Source organism: Limanda limanda, chromosome 9 (genome assembly GCF_963576545.1).
Source record: "Limanda limanda chromosome 9, fLimLim1.1, whole genome shotgun sequence".
Taxonomy (NCBI): Eukaryota; Metazoa; Chordata; class Actinopteri; order Pleuronectiformes; family Pleuronectidae; genus Limanda; species Limanda limanda.
In genome coordinates this window covers 2,355,408-2,374,090 of record NC_083644.1, presented here as the reverse complement: position 1 = coordinate 2,374,090, position 18,683 = coordinate 2,355,408, and the positions used below count along the sequence as shown (strand labels likewise).

General features: G+C 44.8%; 1 protein-coding gene across 1 annotated transcript in view; it reads right to left on the bottom strand.

The window, feature by feature from the left end:
- ghrhrb (growth hormone releasing hormone receptor b) overlaps positions 1-15,128 on the bottom strand; it is a 22,716-nt gene extending 7,588 nt beyond the window's left edge. The window contains exons 1-5 of the mRNA XM_061078111.1: positions 14,613-15,128; positions 14,440-14,515; positions 10,377-10,408; positions 8,668-8,770; positions 1,454-1,561 (exon numbers count right to left, since the gene is read on the bottom strand). Of these exons, the coding sequence (XP_060934094.1) occupies positions 1,454-1,561; positions 8,668-8,770; positions 10,377-10,408; positions 14,440-14,515; positions 14,613-15,128 (835 nt within the window). The remainder of the gene's footprint in view (positions 1-1,453; positions 1,562-8,667; positions 8,771-10,376; positions 10,409-14,439; positions 14,516-14,612) is intronic.
- Between the last annotated feature and the right edge of the window lie 3,555 nt (positions 15,129-18,683).

The window sequence follows — 18,683 nt, the reverse complement described above, 5'->3', positions numbered from 1 at the left end:
ATTGTGATGAAGTAATGAATGTAACTGCTAGTTGACTTGGCTATAGTATTTTATTGACGAATTGTTTTATACCTTGTATTACTGTGTGTATATATATATGCATATTTATTTCATTACTATTTATTCAATGTATTCACTTTTAATGTATCAACTTTTTTATTGTACCCTCGGCACCATTGTAAATGAGGGTCTTATCCCTCAATGTGTCTTCCGAGGCTTAAATAAATATTCAATCAAAAATCAATGAAGAGTTTTCTCTATACGTGTTTTAATAAATATCTACTATTAGGTTTTTCTACAGGTGATCAAGTTAATTATGGTTTTAAGCTTGTGAGCAAAGTTCTTTATTGCCTCTTCCTCGTCTCCTCCACTTTTCAACATCTGTTTCTGACAACATGTCAACCAGATGTTTTCTGTCACTGTTCATCTCCCAGAATCATCTGTATGAACATCTGTAAATAATGATGCTATATGAGTATTTTGTTCAGAGTATTTTGTTCAGGGGTACCAGGATGATCTGGAGCAGGTGGGCGTCTTGTAAATGAGATGTTTTAACATAACCTGGTGAAACTGAAAGATAACTTGATTATTGTGGAAAACTCAAACCTGCCTGTTTTTTTTTGTGTGTCTTTAAAATAAAATTTGAATGCACGCTGCTATTTCCAGGACTTGTGGCCTTCAGTCAGTATTTACCCACAACCTCAGCGGAGGATCAAACGAGAGAGAGCAGCATGACTGTTGGCAGAATTACTAATCATATCTGCTGTGATACGAGTGTTTCTTCTTCCACACACAGAAAACAGATCTGTGCCTCGTGGTTCTACGCCTCCATCAACCGGCCGAGATGCAGGAAACATGTTCTGCTCCTCACTTATGTTGAATAATGACCAGAAAAGTGTTTGTACAGAACATAAAGTCACTGAGTCGACCTCACGTCATCATTTAATCCTCCAAGACATTTGATTCAATGTTTGTCAGTGAATTGAAATGAATGTTTGGAGCAGATTTTAAGAAATTCAAAAATATGATATCACGAGAATGAGTTAATGTGCACGAACAGCTCAACTGTCAGAGGAGTTCAATGTATCAGTACAGAAATGAATATGGGTTATTTGTGCGTTTTGTGAATAAAGAGAGAGATTTATCAGTTGCAAGATGAAACATTTGTATTTGAAGATATGAAAACATATATTTTACAAATTGATTGAGGTTCTATTTATTTGGAAGTATTTGTGTTTTCTTTGTATTCATAGTTATTTTAAGTTAATGGTTAAACTGTAAAAAATCAAACCTGGATTGCATTTCTCAGTCAAAAGGGTTTGAAAACATCATCTTAGGAATCATGTCCAAATAATATGGCAAAACATCAGTGTCCCTAATATCTGTGTTTCAAAAATCGACATCATTCGGGTTCTAATATCTTATTTCAAATAGCTCCTTGTCAGTGATTCACCTTGGTTGTTGGCGAACAGCTGGGACACGTTGGCACAGGAGACGCTCACCACCTGACCCACGGCCGCCCGGGACCAGCAGCGGATGTCGTCCCAAACCGTGGGACAACCTGAGAGAGAAGAGGACAACAACATTTATCAGAAGTTAACAAGAGAAACGTAATGAGAACCCAGCAGGTTCTATGTCAACCTGCTGAAGAACAAACCAAACAAGGAACTGGATGATGAAGAATCTGATTTAATTCTGACTGATCTTCATCTCAAACTCTCTCAGGGACTTTGAACACATGTAAACTCCTGCTGACGTGTTCACTGCCCACGCTTTGTCTCTGCTGCTCCCCTCACATGGCTGACAGGGGGGGGGGTGGGGGGGTGAGAGCAGTAATGAGGAGCCTCTCGTCTCTTCGCTGCCGCCACGACGCCTCGCACATCACAGCTGCTCGGCCCTGCGTCAATTAAACCCCAGCAGCTCTCATTCATAATGAAGCAGCTCTGGGCTCGGCTGCAGGTCCTGGTTCTGCTGCCGGAGCCGGAGGCGGAGCCGGAGCCGGGGACCAGGACGAGACGCTCAACCGCCTTTGTGTTGGTGTTCAGGCCTTTTATCAGAGCTGCTGTTTGTTCACTGGAGCTCAGATAACATCTCATGTTATTGGGACCAGGCTAATGGATCCAGGTAAAGAAACGCCAGCGTCATGGGGTCAAAGGCCTCGGAGCCGCTGTTTGAATCCCAGCTCGGCAGGAAGCTTCAGTAAGTTCCACATTAGAAGCCAATTAAAGCCGAGCTGGTGACACTGAGTGGCGAGCGGCGAGCGGCGGCTGAAAGGATTATTAGTTCATCACATGACCAGACCACAAAGCCTGGTTTCATATTCCTCCAGCTCTTCATACATATTCTCCCCCGGGTCCCGGTGGTCCTGTGAGGGTCCGTGGAGTGTGTGACAGCCCGTTATGCAAGATTCTTAAACAGCATCATTATGCTCAGACACGCACCGACCCCCCCCCCCCCACACACACACACACACACACACATCCAGAGGCAAGTGGCCACAGAGCAGCCGAGCCCAGAGAGAGGGAGCGACGCATGTTCTGATCATTTCATCGGTTCAGAGAAGATTACCCACAATGCTCGCCTGGACTTCCAGTGGCTTCAGACATTATTCAGACCTCCGCACAGTTTGCATATTTTCTTTTCTCGTGGATTTCATTATAAGTCCTTTTCTGAGCTGAGAGTTTTCATGTGATTGTTTCATCGTTTCACATAGAAGGTGAAACGACGTACAAACGCTCACAGAGCAACATGAGCAGTTGTCGTATTAGTCTTTCTGTTGTAAAGGCTGCAGCTGCTTCCTCTTCCTCTTCTTCTTCTTCTTCTTCCTCTTATATTGTTTAACGCTGTCTCTACTTCCCGTGATTGGTCCAATTTTAGATAGTTATGACATTCGAACCAATTACAGAAAGTTAAGTTAGCATTAGACAATAGAAGAAAGAGAAGAGTCTTCACCTCGACGAGGACGTTCATCTTACTGCCAGTAACAGAACAGGTGCAACAACATAAACTAATTTATACTAATTAACTAACATAACTAATTTTCTTGATTCACTTTATTCAAAAGACAAAAGCTGAATTGACGAGATGTGAACGCCCGACGCCCTCCAGCACCTTTCACACCTGTGGTTCCACTTCAGACTCAATGTGGTGAAACTGACTCGACCTTTACTTTCACCTCCTCGGCCGTCATCAGTGTTTCATTCCTCCTCCGGCTGCAGCTTCTCTTCTCTTCAATAAACACGTTTCTCATGCAAACTGCAGCCGCTGTCATATACTTCTGAGTATTAGAGGAGGAGGAGGATCCACTGGGACCTGGGCCACAACGTCGACCCTCTTAATAAACACTGCTGTGTGATAAGGGAGAAGAAACTGAGGAGCCGGAGGGAAGATGATCAAACGGACCAAGAGCTTCATCAGTGATTCAGGACGGGGGGGCGTAGTTTGCTTGTGGGATTAGGAGGAAACATGAAGTTTGCTCTATGATCTGTTTAGACTGAGACGTCTCTACTCCGTTTGAATCTAATCTTCGTCCTGCTCTGCTGATCCAAACACCTCCTGCTCCCAAGACTCTGCTCATCCAAACAGAACTCGGACATCGTCTTCCAATCAAGAGAAACAGACAAGAGACAAGAAGTGGAGGAGAAATGATAATATTTTCCTTTGATATATCAAGTAGAACATGTATAACTGTGGTTTAAGAGTTAGATTACAGTCTTACACTCGTCTTTAAACTGTCTTTCCACCATATCAACCTATGTTTTGATATCTTGGGGTCAACCTGTCGAACAGAGAAGCAGCAGGTGTTTATTCTTTGCTGCAGGAAATCGTACAAAACTATTATTCAGCTTTCGCACCTTCCTGCTTTATTCTGAAGAGAGCATCTACAAGTGTATTCAGATTAAACTCACCATGTTTTGCTTCTCAGGTTTGAACCCTTTGCATCAGTATGGCGTATTTTAATTCAATTTAAAGTCACATGGTAAATATCTTTCTCTCTCACAGACATCACTGATCATGAAGATCCAGAAACTTTAAAGGCATATTTTCCATAGCTAGTTTGGCTCAGATTGGTACGACAGAAATGAGGAAGTACTTTAAATAGTATAGCATACAGACATATATACATACCATCTGTAAATTGTCACTTAAAATATTAGTTTTGGGAGGATATAAAGAAAAACTAAAGAGATTATGAAGAGGAGATAAAATTAAAAAATATATGAAGCAGTTGTGTTACGATCTGAATTTGATATAAGATTAAAACACTTGAACTTCTTAATATTGAATCAATTACTAACACGGTTTATTAATTTAATGTTAATACATTTAGAGACCAATCATTTCATAAATTCAATTAACGGTAACTTTTCCCCTCTGGTATTTAGTCGCTGTTATTACCTATGACACACACACACACACACACACACACACACACACACACACACACACACACACACACACACACGGCTCTAATTACAAGGATCCTTTGAAAATGGACAGGAGCGTTACACACTGTTCATCCACTCGTGTGTTACATCCTCATTTCCTCTCTCTCACTTCACTGACCTGTTCATGCTGCGAAACTCTCAACAGCCAAATATAACCACATTGACAAACTCTATCTCTCTCTCTTTATATATATATATATATATATATATATATATATATATATATATATATAGCTCTACATATATTCATCTCTCTAACTTTCAGTTTTGAACGTTACTCATGTGAAGCCTGGTCATTTCGCTGCCCTTCAGCTTCTCTCCTCCTCCTCCCTCCTGAGTCGCTCCTCCACTCCTGATGAATCCTCATTAGAATCATCTGAACACGATGATCATGCTCCTGTAACAACCTGTCTGCAAAAAGTTATATTTTCACACTCTGAATAGACTCAAGCAGCAAAATGAGCTCGGCTACGGTCACATGACCAAACGCTGCCGTTGACATCACATCACATGTTTCATCACCAAGATTCAAGAAGGTTTATGGTCGTTTCACACACGAGGTTCATGAGAAGGAATCAAACTGAGAAGTGAGGAGAGTAGTGATGAAAGAGAAACACTAGAATCTAAAAGCAAATAAATATAATAAAATAAAAACAATAAAACAACAGAATCAAGCATAAACAAGCATGAGTTTAGATCCATAGAAACAGTGTTTTACCCTTTGTCAACACTAAGCCAACACATACAGGTTGTATTGACTGACTGTGTTATTGAAGGTTTTATCTTTAATGCTTCTGTTTATTTCCCCCTATATGCTTCATAGTAATAAGGAAACTGCTCAATTTCCCAGATATCCAATGCTATTTCCTCTATGTCCCGAGCCCTCTGCTATCATTTAAGTGCTTTTCCTTATTTAAACACCAAATTGTTCTCGTAGGAACAATGTCAGCTGTTCTGTGAATTTGATAAGACTGGCCAACTGTTCAAACTGGGAAATCTTGTGTTGACTGTTCGGCTAAAGTCACCTTCAAAAAACATGGCAGAGGCAGGATGAGGAAATGTGGAATTAGAGGAAGGATTAGACGATTTAGAAGTTGAGTAAATTCTCTGGAGACCAATCAAATGAAATGTAAAACAGTTCCTCGTGGACACAAACCTGTGTCTGGTTCTGCAGAGACAGTTTGTTACAGACGCTGGTTTACTGACAGAATAAATAAAGGAACACGGAGCGATAACACTTATCTGCTCCGGCTTCTTCTACAAGGAAACTGGTGTAAACTGAGATTGTTCTGGTCCCACAGCTGTGATGTTAAATGAGCAGACCAGTAAAAATCAAAGCTCTCCAGATGTGAAGTGACAGAACTGGACTCTGCAAACATCTGGAGCTCCTGGAAAATGGAATTCATTAACGGCAGCTAAAAAAACGAATATTAGAGGGTTTTTCAAATATCCTTAAAGACATAAAGTCACATGGGTTGAATCCTGTTTTCTGCTCAGATTCATTGAAAGTCACTTTGGTCAGTTTGGGTTTGAAGTGACTCGTACCTGCAGCTTCAGATGTTTCCTGTCACTGGACCAGTAGAAACAGCAGTGGTGGGAAGAGACCTGTCAAATAACGCTTCAAAACCAGGTGTTTCACTCGAAGCTAATGAAGGACCTGAAGGACGAGACCTGAAGAACGAGACCTGAAGGACGAGACCTGAGGGACGAGACCTGAAGGACGAGACCTGAGGGACGAGACCTGAAGGACGAGACCTGAGGGACGAGACCTGAAGGACGAGACCTGAGGGACGAGACCTGAGGGACGAGACCTGAGGGACGAGACCTGAAGTACGAGACCTGAGGGACGAGACCTGAAGGACGAGACCTGAGGGACGAGACCTGAGGGACGAGACCTGAAGTACGAGACCTGAGGGACGAGACCTGAGGGACGAGACCTGAAGGACGAGACCTGAGGGACGAGACCTGAAGGACGAGACCTGAGGGACGAGACCTGAGGGTCGAGACCCGAAGGACGAGACCTGAGGGACGAGACCTGAAGGACGAGACCTGAAGGACGAGACCTGAAGGACGAGACCTGAGGGACGAGACCTGAGGGACGAGACCTGAAGGACGAGACCTGAAGGACGAGACCTGAGGGACGAGACCTGAGGGACGAGACCTGAGGGACGAGACCTGAGGGACGAGACCTGAGGGACGAGACCTGAGGGACGAGACCTGAGGGACGAGACCTGAAGGACGAGACCTGAAGGACGAGACCTGAGGGACGAGACCTGAAGGACGAGACCTGAGGGACGAGACCTGAGGGACGAGACCTGAGGGACGAGACCTGAGGGACGAGACCTGAGGGACGAGACCTGAAGGACGAGACCTGAGGGACGAGACCTGAAGGACGAGACCTGAGGGACGAGACCTGAGGGACGAGACCTGAGGGAAGAAACCTGAGGGACGAGACCTGAGGGACGAGACCTGAAGGACGAGACCTGAGGGACGAGACCTGAGGGACGAAACCTGAGGGACGAGACCTGAGGGACGAGACCTGAAGTACGAGACCTGAGGGACGAGACCTGAAGGACGAGACCTGAAGGACGAGACCTGAAGGACGAGACCTGAAGGACGAGACCTGAGGGACGAGACCTGAGGGACGAAACCTGAGGGACGAGACCTGAGGGACGAGACCTGAGGGACAAGACCTGAAGGACGAGACCTGAGGGACGAGACCTGAGGGACGAAACCTGAGGGACGAGACCTGAAGGACGAGACCTGAGGGACGAGACCTGAGGGACGAGACCTGAGGGAAGAAACCTGAGGGACGAGACATGAAGTACGAGACCTGAGGGACGAGACCTGAAGGACGAGACCTGAAGGACGAGACCTGAAGGACGAGACCTGAGGGACCAGACCTGAGGGACGAAACCTGAGGGACGAGACCTGAAGTACGAGACCTGAGGGACGAGACCTGAGGGACGAAACCTGAGGGACGAGACCTGAAGTACGAGACCTGAAGGACGAGACCTGAGGGACGAGACCTGAGGGACGAAACCTGAGGGACGAGACCTGAAGGACGAGACCAGGCTGACCAATCAGAAGCTTCACACCAGACGGCTCCTCACCTGATTAGTTCCCCTGATTGTTTTCTCCGTTGTGCCGAGCGAAGGCCGGTAATTTGATAACAGGAAGCGAATGGGCTCGTTACTCTGTTGATTAAAGAGCAGTGACGCTCGGCTGCAGGAAGCAGCTGCTCAGGTGTGAGCTGGAGTTTCAATAATGAAGCATGGATAGAACATGGATGGAACATGGATGGAACACGTGGAAACACATCTCACCTCCATCAGAGTCACTGTGACCAAAGTTTGTTTCTCAGCTTATCACACAGAGCCTGGTGCCTCTAGCACCACAGATCCTGGTTAATCAGCGCCTGCCTTCATCCTTCTATGGTTTTTAATCTTTTGCTCACACATGACTTCTGTCAGACAGAGATGTGATCTTTAAGAAATGTTCTAAAATAGAATAAACGATCAGAAAACTCGTTCTAATGGATGTTGATGGATTTAATCTTAATCAATAAACGTGCTTTTGAGAGTTTTCTTGCAGGCTGAGATAAGTGGAATATTCCCTGAGGCCTGAACCAGAGCTTGTTCATGATTCTCCTTTAATGAGGAACCTTCAACAGAAATCCATTTCCTGCACGCGGGAGCTCACCGAGTTTCCTTTCACTCGTATTAACACCTTGTGAAGCAGGTGAGGAAGAGGAGGAAGAGGAGGAAGGACAAAGATCCTTCTAGCCGGTGGTGAATGAACTCAAATGTATGAATCTACTGTGCAAAGTCAACAGGGACATGTTAGATGTGTTACATTTAAATGAGTCAGGTCATGAAAAATCCATAAAAGGCCTCAATCTCCGTTTCTAACCTGAAGAACTCATTTATGAACATTTGTAATTTAACAACCTCCCAAGGGGTCCGGAACCCATCATGGAGCTTTAATGATGAAAGTGATTTTAAATCAAAAGTTAGGATGAAATAAATGTTTTCATGTAAAATCCTTTGGCCAAACCTTAATTTTACATTAACTCTAAAACCAAATTGTACTGTGACACTGAAGGTCGACCTTGAGGGGACCTGACATTTGTCCCACCAGGGTGTGTGCACAGGTCAGAGGTCAGAGGTCAGAGGTCACAGGTCTCTGTTGCCACTACACAGTGTAGACGAGGGCTGACCTGTGCTGGAGGAGCGGTTGGTCTCCTCCTGTTTGAGGATCTGGTTGCATTGCTCCTCAGCTCTCATGTGCTGAGCCACCAGGGCGCAGTCCGGGTGAATGGCGTCCGTCTGAGGAACAGAGACAGAGACAGAATGTCAACATCACTCAGCTGCACATGAAACCCCCCCCCCCTCCAGTGATGAACCAATCACCATCATCTGATCAGAGCAGGAGGCCTGAAACCATCTCAGAGGATGAAAACACTCAGAACATATAACATCTGAACCCTGGTGCCAAACTACATCTGTGCACAATCGATTACATAAAGAAAACACTCCCCCGCTTCTTTATCCGCCATCTTTGGTTTGAAATGTGTGAGCCGTGGTCCTCCACCTGCAGGACAGCGTGACATGTGACCTCCGGCTCTGCAGCGTCCAGGATCAACACGGGAGGAGACGCTCGCTGCTGCTGGACACAAACTCCTCCCGGCCCGATGGAGGACGCTTTACTCTGCAGCTGCTGCCGTCCATATGTCCACGTGTCTGGGTCTATATCAGTGTTTACCTGACGTTTCTGTGAGAAATACTCTAAATGCAGGGGGCAGAGGGATAAAGACAAAGAATGGAAAATCACTTCGACCTTGTGCCTGGTGTTTCTGAATTAACTCTGAGAGAAGGTGAACAGCCTGAAGGTGTTCCAGAGTCATGTGTGTCAAACACCATTTAAACAAAAGGAGCCGTTCATCTGCTTCCTCCTGAATGTATTTCCTAAAACACTTGAGTTAAGATTAGGTTGCTGAAATCCTCTTCAATAAATAAATTCATGTGAACAAATCAAAAGAGAAACTGCCTTCGTCTCGCAGGACTGAATGAAGTAATTGGCTCCAATCGAGTGCACAGGTACGAGAGGAGACTTCAGCCGGAGAGGAACACACCATCACACACAGCTGAGACGATGGTGGCTCATGAAAGAAATGACAAAATCTCCAGTTCCTCTACAGGCGGTGTTTGCATGTGCACGTGTTGAGAGCAAGCAGGATGTATCGGTTGCATATATTCAAACTGTGGCCTGCTCTTCCATCTTAAGCACTAATACAAACATATAGGATCGTGCACTTTGCAAACACGTATTTGTGAAAGGTGCCGGATCCACAATCTGTAATGTGCACTCAAGCTTTGCTCTCACACTGTTTTTGTGAAGCTGCGCCTTGAAGCAGGTTATTCACAGATGTTAATCTCCTTATTAGTGTTTAGACCTGGAGAGGCAGCGTGACTGAAAACAGTAGAAACTAAAAGAAAATCGAAGAAGAAAGGTATGTAAATGAATTTGTTGAGCATGTTGTGTTTATTCTTGTGGCGATAACGACTCTCAGGTCGGGATCTGCTACTTTATACAGAAGCTCAAGTTTTCCTGATAAGTTCCCACATCACAGAGTAAGAGAATTATGACTCTGAATTAAACACAATCCTCTTCTTTGAATGGACGGTCGCAACATAAACCACCTGATATGAGTATTTACTGTAAAGAGACTCAATGTTTCCACTGTGTGTATTTAAACACCCGAGTCTGTGTGGATGAAAACGTCAAACTGGAGACGCAGCGTCAACAGAGACAGAAACCAGTAGAGACAGATCTGATCTGCTGGTTTATGGAACAAATCTCCTTTTATACAAGCAAGATGGAAGCAGGACGATTAGAGGCCACACAACCCGATGGAGTTTTAGAGATGTGAAGACTCTTCCAACTTTTCTCAACAACTCCTACAACGAATATGTGAGGATCATAATCACCAGCTGCATTATAGTCAGGTGGTTTATTTAGATGAATGTTTATTCAGCCGAGGAGACAGGAGGGGACGGAGGTGAAACACAATTTTATTTATTTATCATTAATTAATTCTGGGCGCCAGTCAGCTCGAGCCACCAGGTCACTGCTGTGTGTGTGTGTGTGTGTGTGTGTGTGTTTGTGTGTGTGTGTGTGTGTGTCCTGAAATGCAGGGTCAACACTGTATGAGACCATGTGGAGCAAAGAAATAAATAAAATGCAGCAAAAACAACAACACGTGAGCAGAACCGTCGCTGGTGAAAGAGGAGGAGGACAGAAGGAGGCTGTAACCATGGAAACGAGAGCGGAGTGGGTCACAAACAGGAGGTTTGATAGTTTGACATTTCTGATCTCAGAGCAGTTTCCGTCCTTATCAGACGTGTTACATTCACAGTCATGATGGAACAGACAACTGGACAACAAAGTTTGAAGAAAATCTCTCAAGACCTGAGGCCAAAAAACCATCTTTCATTTCTTTAATTTCTTTAATTTCTCTCATTTCTTTCATTTCTTTCATTTCTTTCATTTCCGGAAACAAACAGAAATCCTGTTTTACTTCTGTCGCTCGTTATTTGATAAACGATCAATTCACCACCTGCGTTTTGAAGAAAACGACGTTTCCTCATTTCCTCTCTGCTCGCTCTGACAATTGATTTGAAGGTTTAACGTCTTGTTGAGGAGGCGGGGGTGTGTGGGGGGGGGGGGGGGGGGGGGGCGAGTCGCCTCGGGCTGGACCTGCAGGTCAGCGACACATCACAGGTGCTGTTGTGAAACGTGTCTGAGTCCGGTTTTATGAAACTGTTTAATCTTTAATCAACTTTCCTGAAAATACAATTACGTATTTTATTTATGTTAACATTTCTCATTTTTCTACAAAATCATCTTCTTTGAATCATGACCTAAACTACCTGATATGCGTATTTATTGTAAAGTAGGTCAATATTTCCACTGTGTGTATTTATTTATTCATTTTTCTACACATATACAATACATGTATTATTATATAAATATTATAGCTACAAGTTACTTAGAAGATTAATATTTGACATGGTGCTACATGATGATATTACACAGCTGTGTATAAATGAGTTCAAGCAGCTGCTTGTTCCCAGTGAACAGTGAGACGCTGCTCACACACTGTTAAATATTAATACAAATAAAATGTTTTACTTTAATCTACATTGGCCTCGGTGGTAAAACACAACATTTCAATTTGAATGTTGTTTTGTGAAATGTTTCGACCCTCGGAGCTTCTGTAAAAATCTGCCCTGTGGATTTCTATCACAACAGATGCAACGCTTGACATTTGCTGAACAGATTTTTCACAAAACGTTTTTAAACCTTCTAAATTATTATAACCAGGACACAAAGACGGAGAGCTTTGAGACTAATTGAATAACAGTTCATCAACTCTTTGCACAAACTGCTCGGACGTAAATGTCAAATCCTCAAAGTTCACCTGTCTGAGCTGAATCTGAATTTAATGGAGGTTTTGTAAACATGTGATTTCAGTTGTGATAGAGATGAAAAGGGAAACTGATAAAAGGGAAAAGTATTATTTTCAATTAATTTATTCACACAAGCGTTCACGTGATTAGTTCATAATGGATCCTGGGTTTTTCAAATGGCTTCTAAATGTCACCGGTAAATTAATTATTTAACGGGAACTTGTTGATCAAGCTCCATTCAAACGATTCCAAAGAATGTTTTAATCTAACACAATATGAAAGAGATGTTAAATGACTGTAATGACATTTAAAGATTCCTCTGATGATATTTATACACAATCCTATGGGATCACATTTAAGAAACGCCAATAAACAGATTTTGAACAAGTAGCTTGAAACCTGCGATGTTAACATTCATGTGGAGACACTTGCGGTTCCTGTGTTTGTTGATGCAGTACCATGCACCACCACCACTACAGGGATCGAACACCACATCACGACTACAGGTCACCGGGGAACGTTTAAAGACGATGTGTAGTAACGTGTCAATCGTTGAACAACACCCAGCCTCACAACTCTGCAGACACACACACACACACACACACACACACACACACCAACACACACACACCAACACACACACACAACTCCTGCATCACTTAAGTGTAATTATCGTGACCCCGCAAGTCAATGAGTGAGTCTCTGATGGAAGCAGCTAATAAAGGAAACGCATTCCAATAACGATTCACTGGAATAAAGGAGGAATCATTATCCTCTGCATTGATTAAAATGACAAACGTGCCAATAAATGAATTAATGTTCTTCTTGCTGCTGTTTGGTCCAAAGGCTGCAGAGACAAGCCAGTGTCCAAAATGTAAGAATCAATATTTACTGGAGGAATTTCTGTCTTTTTTCCTGTTTGCTGTTGAAATGTTCTCTTATATTTAACAAATGTTTCATTAATCAGTTGATTTCTCTCATCACGACACTAAAACCCCTCAGAACAAAAGTCTGGAAGCCGGAGCATCGAAGCCACGTCCATCAACCTCACAGACAATTAGATTTAAAATAAATAATGAAGCATTGATCTGCAGGGATTTGACAACACTCAAGACAAATTATCCGTCAGAGAGGAGATTATGAAAATGAATTCCACTCTCTTCAGACAAACATCAGGGCAGCGGGTCGGTGACGACAGGAAGCAGCTGCACAAACACGTCCCCCGGGTTTTACTTCACATCAATTTATTTATTCACCAAATTGCTCATGAGTCTTTAATCTGAAAATAAGAGTCGAGACCAGGTGAACTCAGGACTGACGGGTACCTGGTCTCAGTGAAACCACTCATCTGGGATCAGATCCATAAATCGTCTCTACAATCAGGCCGTGATCATACGGGATCGAAAACCACAAAGTGTGAATCACTGCAGCATTTTAAGTTTTTCTAATATTAATGACTGAAGTCCTCAGCCTCTGTAAACACATCCAGACACTACAGATAAGATAAGATAATATAAGATAATCCTTTATTAGAGCTGATGGAACTCGACACTTGATGTAATAGTTTAATAAAAACCCTCTGTATTGATTCTACAGTTTATCATCTGATGCAAACACTGTGATACTTTCATCAGACAGCTGTTCCCATTTTGTATCTGTCCTCATCAAATCAAACCATAAATACATAAAACTCTCTATTATTAACTGCTTTATGGGTTCACTGGGAATATGATTGTATTCTCCTCCCACTTGATCAATTTTAATATCACAGGATCTCACAGTATAAAATATTAAAGTATAAATATACAAGTACAAATTAAGCCTGAACATCAGCCTCTACTGGGGCTTGACATATTCACGAGTATTATTATCCCAGTACACATGTATAACGAGTATCTGTACACAGTGAGCCACGAACACAAGCAGATAAATCACACACACACATGGATTTTAAATATTGTGTTTTAAAGGAGGTGATTCATCTTTAACAAATTTTAGAATCTCTATATTATTGAGTATAGTTTTAATGAATCCTGTTTAAATATTCACAGTATTCTCTCATTCATCTGTTAATCTCAACATCGTATAACACTCGATTCCCATCAGTCCTTTGAAATTAATAATTCAGACTGGTAGAAATAACCATTATGAAGGATCCAGTGGTTCACTGGGAGCGCTGGTTTCAGACTCACCGGTTCCCAGTAGAGCAGCAGCATCAGACTCAGACTCAGGTGAAGGACAGAGACAGAACCTCTGGTCCTCATGATGTCCTCCGACCCCTCAGGGACAGAACCTCTGGTCCTCATGATGTCCTCCGACCCCTCACGGACACGTCCACTTGGAGAAGAGCGCACGGAGAAGTCTGGGTGTCCTCGAGGATTCAATCAGTGATTTATATCAAACCACTCATGTCCTTCTTCTAGGTCCACAGCTGGAGACTGTCCCCTGGAGCGAGCCGCCCGCTGGACCACTGTGCCGAGGAGTCTCTCCGCCGCCGGGCAGGAGACCGAGCGCATTACGCGCGAGGAGCATCGACTCCACGGCGCCACACAAGGTGAGGGCTCCTCCCCCTGAAGAGAAGGACACGCCCTCACACTGCAGAGACACACAGACCTAGTCCAAACTCATCAAAGTGTCTCACAGGAGGTTCCGTGTCCCAGAGAGTCCTGAGACAAACAGTTAATACATCAACCTGCAGGTTATCAACAGGAATCCAGATCATCTCCATATGAGATGTGGCTGAAAGCTCCTGGTTCCTGAGAGCTCCTGGTTCCTGAAAGCTCCTGGTTCCTGAGCTCCTGGTTCCTGAGAGCTCCTGGTTCCTGAAAGCTCCTGGTTCCTGAAAGCTCCTGGTTCCTGAAAGCTCCTGGTTCCTGAAAGCTCCTGGTTCCTGAAAGCTCCTGGTTCCGGAAAGCTCCTGGTTCCTGAAAGCTCCTGGTTCCTGACAGCTCCTGGTTCCTGAGGGCTCCTGGTTCCTGAGAGCTCCTGGTTCCTCAGGGCTCCTGGTTCCTGAGAGCTCCTGGTTCCTGAAAGCTCCTGGTTCCTGAAAGCTCCTGGTTCCTGAAAGCTCCTGGTTCCTGAAAGCTCCTGGTTCCTGAAAGCTCCTGGTTCCTGAAAGCTCCTGGTTCCTTAATCTGAGTCCAAGTCCAAAATTTGTGCCAAAATTTGAAATGATTCTCTTGAGACATTCTAAAGGTTTCCACGACATCACCTTGATCCTTGACCACCAAAATCTAATCCCTTCATCCAGAAGTCCAACTGAATGTTGGGACTAGGTCTGAAGAACTTCCCTCAAGGCGTCCTTCAGATATCGTGTTCACAAGGACGGGACATTTGGGACAGACGACCATTTATCCCACATTCATTAACACCTGTGTTCTCCCACATTTTAAAACAGAAAGTATTTTCTACCAGAGAAAGCTTCTGGTTCAAAGCTCACAATAAACATTCACGCTCAATTTCTACAAACAACATTTTCTCCATGACTGTTGAGATAAACAATGAGAATAAATACAATAAACTTCTAAAACATCTGGATCACAAAGAAACATTTGTTTTCTGGGTCATTTTGACAACTTTGATTCCACTGAAAAAAATTGAATTATTAAATCAAACTGACGGATTTAACACTTTGTGGGTTTGCAGCTTCTCTTCTGTGTCTTTTGGAAACAACACGTCCTTCACCTTCGTTAATACTCAGCTGACGAGTCAGATACAATCATAATGGATCTGACAATGAGGTCGCTATATTGATGACTGTAAACACAACCATCATGTTGGGTCCTGACTGTGTCTCTGCTCAGGAAACAGCTGGAGTAAACAAGGCTGACAGCAGCTGTGTGTGTGTGTGTGTGTGTGTGTGTGTGTGTGTGTGTGTGTGTGTGTGTGTGTGTGTGTTGGCACCTTGCTGAGGTTAATCGTCTTTGACTTTCCCAGAGAAGCTGATGTTCCGGCAGACGGCCGCACCTGAGAGCTGAGGAGTGTCTCCATGTTAGAACCAACAACAACAACAACAACAACAACAACAATCACAACCACATCAATAACCACAGCACAAAGCTAACAGCTCTTAGCCACAAAGCTAACAGGTGTGTAAAGGTGTGTTGATGCTCCCTGTGCTGATTGGTGGGACTTGGAGGGAGGAGCCAGTGAACTGACCCCCACCCTCCCCACATGTCAACTGCTGCATCCAATCATGTAAACCCCTGCAGAGTAAATGGACAGGAAGTTGTTGTCAGTGTGTGTGTATGTAAAGACGACGTGTGTTTACAGTCGATCTCCCGCTGGTGATGTGTGTAAACATTCCACATGTGAAGATCCAGGATCTGTCAGCGAGGGACGAGAGCCTGGAGCCGGAAGCTTCTGGTTCCGTTTCCTAGTTTGACCACAAGATCGTGTTTGGCTTTGTTTGTGAAGAGCGAGAGAGATAAGATCATTCAATTTAAAATGCAAATGTAAATAAAAACCCCCAAAAATCAAATTCAACTGGAAACAACATAATTTACATCATGTTGTTAGCCTAAATGTCCTCTGAGGTCCTCCTGGTTAGTAACTAAGGACGTCCAGGAGGTGTGAGACACTTCAGGGACATGTTGGACGTCCAGGAGGTGTGAGGCACTTCAGTGACATGTTGGACGTCCAGGAGGTGTGAGACACTTCAGCGACATGTTGGACGTCCAGGAGGTGTGAGACGTCACTTCAGGGACATGTTGGACGTCCAGGAGGTGTGAGACACTTCAAGGACATGTTGGATGTCCAGGAGGTGTGAGACGTCACTTCAGGGACATGTTGGACGTCCAGGAGGTGTGAGACGTCACTTCAGGGACATGTTGGACGTCCAGGAGTTGTGAGACATGTCAGGGACATGTTGGACCTCCAGGAGGTGTGAGACACTTCAGGGACATGTTGGACGTCCAGGAGTTGTGAGACACTTCAGGGACATGTTAGACGTCCAGGAGGTGTGAGACACTTCAGGGACATGTTGGATGTCCAGGGTGTGAGACGTCACTTCAGGGACATGTTGGACGTCCAGGAGGTGTGAGACGTCACTTCAGGGACATGTTGGACGTCCAGGAGTTGTGAGACACGTCAGGGACATGTTGGACGTCCAGGAGGTGTGAGACGTCACTTCAGCAACATGTTAGACGTCCAGGAGGTGTGAGACGTCCCTTCAGGGACATGTTAGACGTCCAGGAGGTGTGAGACACTTCAGGGACATGTTGGACATCCAGGAGGTGTGAGACACTTCAGGGACATGTTGGACGTCCAGGAGGTGTGAGACGTCACTTCAGCGACATGTTGGACGTCCATGAGGTGTGAGACATCACTTCAGGGACATGTTGGACGTCCAGGAGGTGTGAGGAGACATTTCAGGGATATGTTGGACGTCCAGGAGGTGTGAGACATCACTTCAGGGACATGCTGGATGTCCAGTAGGTGTGAGACGTCACCTCAGGGACATGTTGGACGTCCAGGAGGTGTGAGACACTTCAGGGACATGTTGGACGTCCAGGAGGTGTGAGACACTTCAGGGACATGTTGGACGTCCAGGAGGTGTGAGACGTCACTTCAGGGACATGTTGGACGTCCAGGAGGTGTGAGACGTCACTTCAGGGACATGTTGGACGTCCAGGAGGTGTGAGGAGACATTTCAGGGACATGTTGGACGTCCAGGAGGTGTGAGACATCACTTCAGGGACATGCTGGATGTCCAGTAGGTGTGAGACGTCACCTCAGGGACATGTTGGACGTCCAGGAGGTGTGAGACACTTCAGGGACATGTTGGACGTCCAGGAGGTGTGAGACACTTCAGGGACATGTTGGACGTCCAGGAGGTGTGAGACACTTCAGGGACATGTTGGACGTCCAGGAGGTGTGAGACGTCACTTCAGGGACATGTTGGACGTCCAGGAGGTGTGAGACACTTCAGGGACATGTTGGACGTCCAGCTGCAGGAGAATGAACATGTCCTCACAGTTACAGCAGAACAATGTGTGTGACAGTGCATTAAGGAGATAGAATAATCAGATGTGTTTGACTTTGTCTCAGGGACAATCTGTCCTCTGTGTGTCTGTCCCTGTCCCGGGTCGACTCTCATTAAATCACCACACTTCACTTGATTATCACCACAAACCTGCGGAGCTCGGGTTTGATTTCTTTCATGAACAGAATTAATCAAATCTCAATGTCAGCGTCTTCTGAAGGTTCGTGGACCGAATGGATGAAAGTTCCACTGGAAACTGAGATGTACAGTAAAGCAGGTCGAATCAGACGACCTCTGACCTCTGACCTCTGACCTGGACCCCTGCCTCTCAACTGGAGCTGCAGTCGACCTCCTCCATGTTTGTCCTCCTCTGTTCCTTCGTGGATTGGCTCTGGCCTGCGAGCAGCATTCCTCTGCACAGTGTGTTTGTGTGAGTGTGTGTGTGTGTGTGTGTGAGTGTGTGTGTGTCTGTGTTTGTGTGAGTGTGTGTTGTCCCGGCCGGACGCCTGCTGTTTGCAGCTGCGTGTCCCCAGACGTCTCACAGGGACGAGCTGCGAGACTCTGACAGCGGAAGCCGAGGGGACAGACTCGTCCTCGTGTGTCACGTATCGACTCGTCACCTCCGGACTTCAGCACGTCTCAGATCTGAGGGAACGAGACAAAGTCAAAAGAAAAGTCAGATCCAATCAGTTAATGTCAACGAAGAAATCACATTTCTTTTTCTTTTATGGCTTTTCCATTTCATGATATTTATCCAAATAAAACTTGAACAAAGCAGTG